The sequence below is a fragment of the Cicer arietinum genome, chromosome 5 (genome assembly GCF_000331145.2).
Source record: "Cicer arietinum cultivar CDC Frontier isolate Library 1 chromosome 5, Cicar.CDCFrontier_v2.0, whole genome shotgun sequence".
NCBI classification, from domain to species: Eukaryota; Viridiplantae; Streptophyta; class Magnoliopsida; order Fabales; family Fabaceae; genus Cicer; species Cicer arietinum.
Window position 1 is genome coordinate 57,163,406 of NC_021164.2, and position 9,688 is coordinate 57,173,093.

The window sequence follows — 9,688 nt, forward strand, 5'->3', positions numbered from 1 at the left end:
TTAATTCAATCGACAAATTTCAATATTATTAAATTAGAAGTCTTATTTTGAATTTAAATTTAAAATTTTACAATCGCGTATATTAACTATAATAATATTTATTATTTTTTAAATTAAAAAAAAAAAAAAAAAAAAAAAAAAAAAAAAAAAAAAAAACCGAAACACCTCTAAAAAAATTATACATGTGCGAATACAGTCTTTTTATGAGTGACATGTATCGCATTTTAAGAGGTGTCAGCTAACATTTTTTTATTGATTTTGTTCCCCAATAGTCTTGTAAGAGAATCACGGTTTGAATGGTATTACTATTAGATGAAAACCTGAAAAAAGAAATTTAATTAATAAGCAAAGTTAAAAACCTCAGTCTTTCTTGTCTCTCTAATGGAAATTCCAACACCTTCGATGTTAAACGGACACGTGGTAGCTATCCCATATCCAACTCGAGGACACATAAACCCCATGATGAATCTATGCAAACACCTTGCATCATCATCAGCTTCTCTTCTCATCACCGTCGTCGTCACCCAAGAATGGCTCGGCTTCATCGGCTCCGACCCTAAGCCAAACAACATTCACTTCGCAACTATCTCAAACGACGTCGTTCCCCTCCAACATCAGATAATTGCCGACATACCTGCCTTCTTCCTTGCAACCATCACCAACATTGAAGCTCCTTTTGAAGAAATGCTCAATCGACTTCACCCTCCCGTCACCGCCATCATTGGAGATCTGGAGTTGAAGTTTCCGGTCGCAGTTGCTCGCCGGAGAAATATCCCGGTTGCGTTGCTTTGGACTATGTCATCTTCGTTTTACCTCATGATGCACCGACTGGGTAGTTTTGCACTTAACCGGCGTTTAGAGGTTAATCTTCTAGGTAAAGTTATTTAAATTACACAACTATGGATTCAAGTAATATACTTGTTAAACAATAAACATAAAAGATAAATAAATAAATTTTGAAGGAAAAGTTTAAATTTTTTATGATTTTAAAATATAAATTAGACAACTTTTATTTTTTTTTTTAATTTATTAAATTTTTTTTTATTGACAAATGTTACTAAGTTACTCCATATATCCTAATTTTAATTTTTTTAGTATTGAACAGACGTATTAAAAAAATAATAAATTTAGATATTCTAAAAGAATCAAAGTTTAAGAAAAAATACGTAATAGAGATATATTAATTTCTGGAATTTGAGACCATACCTCCTACTTAAATATCAAATATTATTGGATGTCAATTAACTTATCAATCGAACTACTTACGCTAGATGTTAGATAATTTTCTTTTGTTAGTAGAAGATATGGTAAATACCTATGGGAGGTCCTGAATTCGAATTATGCAATTAAGTCAAGATATATTTTTAGTCTCTGCAGTTAAGGCAAAATATATTTATGAATGTTTTTTTGAGACATGTTACGATATTATAAAAAATTTCTCAAAAAAAAATGTGTTTAAACATTCAATTTTTAGATCTATATTTTTTTTTCTTTTATCTTGATATTTTGGTTTTTTAAAAAATTAATATTTAATTGTCCATGTTACAAAAATCTAAATTTTGTAGAAGAATTTTTTATTATGTTTTAAATATATTTGCAAAAATTCATTCAAAAATTTAAATGGTAAATGACAAATAAATATGTTTAGTTCTACTAAAATTATTTGTAAGATAATTTTATATGATTAAAAAGTTGTATTTTTTTACCTTATATTAAAAACAAATTTTAAAATTTTATATAGATTAAAAACTTATTTAACCCTATTATTACTTTACAATGAATTGGAAGTGGGTAAATCATCAAATTGCCCCTAAAATTGTAGGGGTTGGAGATTTACCCTAGAATTTTGAAAATAAGAACACAACACATTGAAATTGAAATATGTCGGACAATATAATTCTTCCATTAATGAGATTGATGTGAACGTTAACCGCTTAAGTGACGAGTCCAACTGTTAGTCAATTCATTGCCACATAATTTGCCTGATTTTAGAAATACGAGGGGTTAACTTGTCCAATTTTGAAAACAAAAATGAAACTCATTTTTTTTATTAAAAAAAAAAATGAAATTCCGACATGATTGTAATGGTAACATCTCTATCTATTTAATTCATTCTTGTTATTTCATGATTTCACATCTTCTTCTTCTAAGAATTTTTATTTATATAATTCATTCTTCTTACTCTTTCACGGTGTTCAAATCATAGAAAATGAAAGAATAAAAAACCACTTATTTTTATTCCTTTCATGGAAGTGAAAAGGGGTAGAAGACAATGTTGATGGACAAAGTTGAGTCATTAGGGTATGAAGTCAAATATATTGAAGTATATTTTGACAATGGAAGAAGATATGAAAATGAATTATATAGATGGAGATGTTATCGTTGCAATTATGACAGAGTTTCATTTTTTTTTAACTGAGTTTCAATTTTTTTTTTTAAATCGAAAAAATTTGCCCTCATATTTCCAAAATCGGGCACATTAGCCTATCTTTTACGTGACAATGAGTTGGCTAACAGTTGGGTTCATCGTGTAAGCAGTTAACATCCACATCAACTTCATTAACATAACAAACTAACGGAGGAAATATATTGCCCAGTAACTCTCAATTTCAGTGAGTTATTTGTCTATTTCTAAAATTCAAAGATAAATACCTAAGCCTATAATTTCAGAAGGCAATTTAGTGATTTACTCGATTGATTGAAGTATTTAATAAACTTGAAAAAAAATTGTCAAAAAACTATATTCTTTTTATTAAATATATTTTGTATATAACAACAGTTTATTTTACACAATACATTATTTAGTATGTGTTTTAAGAAATAATATGATAACATATCTAAATGCTGAGATCTGATTGAATATATCTATAAAACTTGATCGCATTTAATGGTGCATACGAATTAAACATTATTTATTTATTTATTTATTTTGAGTATGTAATGTATCATTTTTCTTTTGACAAGTATAAGGATTGTTTCTAGTTGTTGATGTTTGGATTATTTTTTGCTTTCAATGATGTAGATGACTATGGAGAGCATATACAAGGAATTTCTTCATCCCAATTAGCTGATCTACGAGTAATGCTTCATCAAAATGACTTGAGGTTTTTGCAACTTGGTTTAGAATGCCTCTCAACAGTCCCAAAAGCAGATTGTCTTATAGTGAATACAATTCAAGAGTTAGAAGCTGAAGAAATAAAATCTTTAAAAACATTGCTCAACTTTCCAATCTATCCCATTGCATTTCCTTACTTCAAACATGAAACAAGTCACTCAGTGACATATAGTGATTCCAAACCTGACTATATAAATTGGCTAGATTCTCAGCCAGCAATGTCAGTGTTGTACATTTCTCTAGGTAGTTTTCTTTCTGTGTCTCCTAACCAAATGAATGAAATTGTTTCAGCATTAAACACTAGTCAGATACCTTACTTTTGGGTGGCTCTTGAAGAAGTTTCATGGTTAAAAAACAAATGTGGGGACAGTGGTTTTGTGGTGCCATGGTGTGACCAATTAAAGGTTTTGTCACATCCTTCTATAGGTGGATTTTGGAGCCATTGTGGTTGGAATTCAACTCTTGAAGCTGTTTTTGCTGGTGTTCCAATGCTCACATTTCCTTTATTCTTTGACCAAGTACCAAATAGTAGGAAAATTTTGGAAGTGTGGAGGAATGGGTTGGAGTTGAAAAAATCAGTGTTGGGAAGTGAGGAATTGATCACACAGGAACTAATATTGGAAGTTATTAGGAAGTTAATGGATTATGGAAGTGTAAAGGGTAAAGAAATAAGGGAAAGGGCACAAGAAGTTAAGGGTATATGTGATCAAGCAGTTGCAAAAGGCGGATCCTCCAATACGAACCTCAATTTATTCATAGAAGACTTTTTGTGTGTTCAAGGTCATTGAGCACATGGAGCTCTTGCTTGCTTCTGTGACAAGTATAAAATAGGCAAATAAAAAAAAGTGATGTGTATGTTTATTCTATTTAATTGTGCTTAAAATAGGCTGATGAAAATAGAAATGTGAACATTATTATCACATTCTATAAATTGTTTAAATGCTACCTCCAAAATTGTGATAATATCCTCCATGTTCCTATCTGATACTAAATTTAATTATTGAAAAGTCTAGAGGCGGCTAGATCGTTGAGTTAAATAACATTGAAGGAGATTTAATCAAAGAGGTTCAAGGTTCAATCTCTGAAAACTGGCATAACTCATTCATTAACTAATATACATACATACATTTGTCTATTGACAAACAAAACTCTTCGAATTTTTTTTATCCTAATCATAAGTTCTCAAATGAAATTACATGTAGAAAATAATGGAAACACAAGCAGTAGAACAGTGGAACAATAGCCATGAGATATGGCTAGCTATTCAGTGTGCAAAAACCATCAAGAGTTATGCTCATCGTGACTTAGGAGCCTCTCAACTACTTGACTCATTGTAGGTCTAATATCTTTCTCTTCAACTACACAATCCAAAGCAACATTTGCCAAAGTCTCCATTTTCTTTACATCATAATTTGATCCCAATGCAGGGTCAACAATTTGTTCCACCCAACAACCAACTTCAATACCCTTTCTCCTTTTCTCCCTAACCCATGTTACCAATCTCTCATGACACAACTCTTCTCCATCTTTGATTTGAATACCTGTTGTTGGACTCTTTCCGGTAATCATCTCCAACACAACAACACCATAGCTATAAACATCAACCTTAGAAGTGATTTGTGAGTTGAAAACCCATTCAGGTGCCATGTAACCTCTTGTCCCTCTTATCCTTGAAAAGTTTGAATTGTTGAGATCATCTCTATTCAACAGCTTAGACAAACCAAAATCTGCTACTTTAGGTTGGTAATCAGAGTCAACAAGTATGTTTTGAGGCTTTATATCACAATGCAAAACCCATTCCAAACACTCTTCATGTAAATAAGCAAGACCCTTTGCAGTTCCTAAAGCAATGTTATACCTTTTACCCCAATCAAGTTCATTTGATGAGAGATTATCAGCTAAAGTACCTTTTTCCATGTACTCATAAACCAATAATCTATGTTTCCCTTCTGCACAATAACCCCACATACCAATTAAGTTCATGTGATTAAGCCTTCCAATGATGTTAACTTCAGCAAGAAACTCACTCTCACTCTCTCCATGATGCGCTTCATGCAAACGCTTTATTGCAGCAATTCTATTATCAGATAAAACACCTTTATAAACTTTTCCACCAGCACCACATCCAATCTCTTGGCTAAAACCTTTTGTAGCTTGTTTCAATTCTGAGTAATTAAATCTCCTAAACCCTGTTGCTGCTGCAAGAACATAACCATTGTTGTCTTCATTAGAGTTTTTGCTACTCCTAAACAAGAAACACCAAACAAGAAAAAATCCCAAAAGTTCAACTCCTCCTAAACCACCAGCAAACCAAAGCATGAACTTCAAAGAACCATTTTCTTTCTTTTTCAAATACTCTCTTTCAAGCTTTTCAACTCGATTTGTAGAACAAACCATGCCAACTCCGTTTTCTTGAATCCTAATCTCATCAACGAAATCACTTCTTTTTGGCAACCGCAAGTAAAACGATCCAAGAAAACTCTGCGAACGATGTCCATTAAGTAACTGAATTTTCGGGTAACACCAATAAACACCACCATAATCAACTGTAAAAGTATACTGAAATCCAACACAATCACACAAATCTACACAAAGTTCCTCACATTCTTTGTAAGTTTTGTTCACATAGAATCCATAATCATATCCATAAAAATCAACATGATCTAAAGCCAAAAACTGCGAAGCATCACGACTCTTGTTACTACAAGAAAGTTCAAAATTCGGTTTACAACCTTGAGAACCATCTTGATCATTAATCCAAACATAACCAGGTAAACAAGAACACTTTCTACCAGTTAATGGATCATTACTACAAGTACTATTAGGTCCACAAACCCCATGAATGAAACAAGGTTGTTGACGAAATTGCCCTGAAACAAACCAACTTTGTTCCTCACCTTTTCTACTATAAACACGAACATTCCCATCATGATCAAGTGTAAGTCTACGTTGTAACAATGTTCCATAATCAGAAGTAGTGAAAACAAAACTATCAGAAGACGTAAAGCTACCAAATGAATCCAACGAAGCGATTCTGCTACTGTTGTAAGTGGATCTGCTTCCACTACCAGCAGCACCATTGCTTGTAGTCCAAGGATCCGGCCAATAAACACTTGAAACTTTAGGACCTTCGTAAAGAAGACGGAGAATGTTGTCATTGTCGAAGAAGAGTTTGTAGAAGCCGGAGGAGTAATTTGTTTGGCTTCTTGAGGAAATGAGTTTCGTGAATCTTGTGAGGGTTTGTTGTGGAAGAAGTGTGTCTGTTGGGAAATCGAAACTTTGCCATAAAATGATGGAATTGGAATTATTGCGTTCTTGGAGAATTAGGTTTCCGGTGTCGCGGAGGGATAATTGGAGTGGTTTTGATGAGGCGGTGTTTGTGGACCAAACGATGGATTGAGCTGCGTCGGTTAATATAAGGTTACCGGTTTTGAGAAGGGAAAGTGTTGACTTTTTTCCGTTGACTGGTTGGTCACGGTTTGCCATCCAAACAATGGTGGCGTTGTTAAGGTGTTTGTGTTTTTGCGTGAACCATATTGCGAAGGAATAAGCGTTTTCACCAACGGGGTAGAAGCCTGCAGTGAAAATGCGTTTGGGTGATACTATGATGTCTTGTTCGAGGTTTTCTACGGAGAGAGAGAAGGATGATGAGTGGTGGAAATGGAAGAGGAGGAAGAGAAGTATGAAGAAGATTTGTGAAGGGGACATTGTTGGGATGCTACGGTGGCTGAGTGAAGAAGATTGAATTATTTGGGTGTTTTTGTTGGATAAATAGACTGGACTAGTGTGGTCCTACGAGGATATTGCTCCTTTAAAATTATCTGTATGACGCATTTTGTACCTAGTGTTTGGTAATTTCGTGTGAGAATGCAAGATTTGAAATTCAAAGGACAGAAAAAGGTGACATTATTGAGAACAATCAATTATCGCGTCTGCATGTGTTTACACATGTTGCTACTATTGCTGTTATAACCACTTCAATAATAGTAATATTAAAATATTGTAACATGCATTTTTTTTATATTTTTATGTCAACCTTCTTTAAATATAAGAGAGTATTACATATTTCTTTTTTATTAATTTAAATTATTTTTTGTCGAACAGATGTATTTAATATTAATTTTTTATATTTTAAAATAAAATAACAATAATTTTTATTGTAGTATTTATCATATCTTTTAAGATAATAAAAAATATTAATAATTAATTTCAAACTTTACTAAAATAAATAAATTAAACATGCTAACTTCGTTATCACTTGTTTCTCTCAAATCACCAAAAAATTAATAATATTAATTAAATTTATAGTTTAAAAAAAAAATAAATGCACTTAAGTAATTTAAAACCTATTTTATATTTAAGAATAATTTTTTTCTAATAGTAAGTGTTTATTATTAAACATATTAGTTAATTTTTTTAATAACGATATGTAACACCCATCTTTTTTTGTCTAAATTATTATCAATATGTACTTATTATTATTACTATAATTATTGTTATTATTAAAATTAAATAAGTACACTAATTTCTTATAAAATTGCATCCAATGATAATTTAGTGATACTATAACTTATTGGAAATTCGAATGGTAAATGTTTAACAAATTTTAATATCTTTTTATGCTATTTAGGATTACTTTTATAATTAGTAGAATAATTATAATAATAATAATAATTAGTTTTATGTCATGTATAATTTAGGATAATGTATAATTAATTTGTATGAATAAAAATTTGAGTGAACAGTAACTACTAAAATATTGTTGGAGCTTAATAGGAGTGCAGCCCATTGAGGAGGGATGTGTCTATCAATCTTTCAATAAATAAATTAAAAGGAAATAGAAATAGTGTGTGTGAGAGAGAAACATTGTAAAATAGAAAGAAAAAGAGAGAAGAGAAAGAAAATAAAGGAGATGTGAGATGAGATGAGAAGGAAAAAAAAAAGAGCAATAAAGAGGGAGTTGAGAGAGAAAAATGAGACAAAGGAAAATGTGTGAGAGGAAGGAGTAGTGGCGGATGAAGAGAAAAAAAAATGACAACAAGAAAACAAGAAGAAACATTGTAAAATAGAAATAGTGTCTATCAATCTTTCAATAAATAAATTAAAAGGAAAAAGAAATAGTGTGTGTGAGAGAGAAACATTGTAAAATAGAAAGAAAAAAACGAAAAAGAGAGAAGAGAAAGAAAATAAAGGAGATGTGAAATGAGATGAGAAGGGAAAAAAAGAGCAATAAAGAGAGAGTTGAGAGAAAGAAAAATGAGACAAAGGAAAATGTGTGAGAGGAAGGAGGAGTGGCGGATGAAGAGAAAAAAAAAATGACAGCAAGAAAACAAGAAGATATAGAAGATTAATGGTTTAATCATGGAAGGAGAATAGAGAAATAATGAGTCAATTTTGGAGTTAGGTTTTTGCATGTTTGAAAATGAAACAAATCTCAACAATGGTGGATTTTTATCTCCTTTGATTTTTATTCTTAGAGGTAACATATAATATCCTCTTAAAACCTCTCTTAGGTGTGGTTAGAAATTTTGATTGTATCTTGCTAATAACTGTTCATGATTTGCATATTTGGATATTGACAAAATTCTATTTAATTTAGTATAATTGATTTATTGTTTTATTATGATTGTTGAGTGTTGTAGTTGGGTTGACGATGAAATGATAATTTTTTAGTATTAGTAATTAATTGGTTTTTTGTTGAATTTTGAATGTATTTTACTTTGAACATATGAACTTGAGAATATGAAGTTTGAAATGAAAAATAGTATAATGTTGTTTTTGAATCTGTATAGTATATCTTCGGTATTTTATTGAAAATTTTCTATGTAGATAGTGTTTTGAGCTTATTTCTCTCTCATTAGAAATTAGACTTAATTACCTTCAAAATATGCATTGGTTTCACTAATTTTCATTAAGAATTGATAGAAAAAATTGAGTTACATGTTGGAAAAAAAATATGTTGTTTCGCTTTATACCTATGTACATTATTCTATTAAACTGTATTAATTGAATATCTATTGTGTAGAATAAAAATTATATTTATAAATTAGACATCTTAAATTTTCTATAATATTGTTGTTTATTCAAATCGGACATCATTTGATATTTTAATTAAATTGCCAAAGTTATAGTATTTTTTTGCAAAAAATGATTATGATGCGACTGAGTTAAAATGGGTATAACAAAAACAATAAGAATTGGTTTTTAATGAAATCAATTGATTTGAAAGCTAATTTCAATTACTTAGTTACTGTAAACTTTTATAAGTTTATATTAATTTTACAAATTTTCGTGATTTTATGAAGTGGATTGTTTTGTATTATCAATTGGTATGCATTAGTCATCTTAAAATATTTATATCTTGAGCTAGGAAATTTGTTTTTAAGTGAAACCAATTGGGTTTGAATGAAGACATATTTTACGAAATATAAAAATGACTCAGTAATAATATGAACGCAACCACTCTGTCATAAAATTATTATACAATGTTGTTGACTTTATAATACAATAACTTTGATTATATAGACTAGTTTCAAGTGAAACCAGTAGCGTTTCTAGAAATATATATATATA

At 30.5% G+C, this 9,688-nt stretch overlaps 2 protein-coding genes across 2 annotated transcripts; one reads left to right on the forward strand and one right to left on the reverse strand.

The window, feature by feature from the left end:
* The first annotated feature begins 245 nt into the window (after positions 1 to 245).
* Positions 246 to 4,078, forward strand: UGT87H3 (UDP-glycosyltransferase 87A1). Its single transcript, XM_004500255.4, has 2 exons — positions 246 to 874; positions 3,023 to 4,078. Exons 1-2 carry the CDS (start codon positions 382 to 384, stop codon positions 3,901 to 3,903), a joined length of 1,374 nt encoding a protein of 457 aa, XP_004500312.1. The 5' UTR covers positions 246 to 381; the 3' UTR covers positions 3,904 to 4,078.
* Positions 4,079 to 4,188: 110 nt separating this feature from the next.
* LOC101515567 (putative receptor protein kinase ZmPK1) lies at positions 4,189 to 6,955 on the reverse strand. Its single transcript, XM_004500256.4, has one exon. It carries the CDS (start codon positions 6,821 to 6,823, stop codon positions 4,397 to 4,399), a length of 2,427 nt encoding a protein of 808 aa, XP_004500313.1. The 5' UTR covers positions 6,824 to 6,955; the 3' UTR covers positions 4,189 to 4,396.
* Positions 6,956 to 9,688: the final 2,733 nt, after the last annotated feature.

Excerpts from the sequence above, each read along its gene's own strand:
- UGT87H3 (XM_004500255.4), top strand. The coding sequence starts at position 382 with ATGGAAATTCCAACACCTTCGATGTTAAACGGACACGTGGTAGCTATC. Across the intron at positions 875-3,022 it reads TTTAGAGGTTAATCTTCTAG|ATGACTATGGAGAGCATATA; the intron begins GTAAAGTTATTT and ends TCAATGATGTAG.
- LOC101515567 (XM_004500256.4), bottom strand. The coding sequence starts at position 6,823 with ATGTCCCCTTCACAAATCTTCTTCATACTTCTCTTCCTCCTCTTCCAT.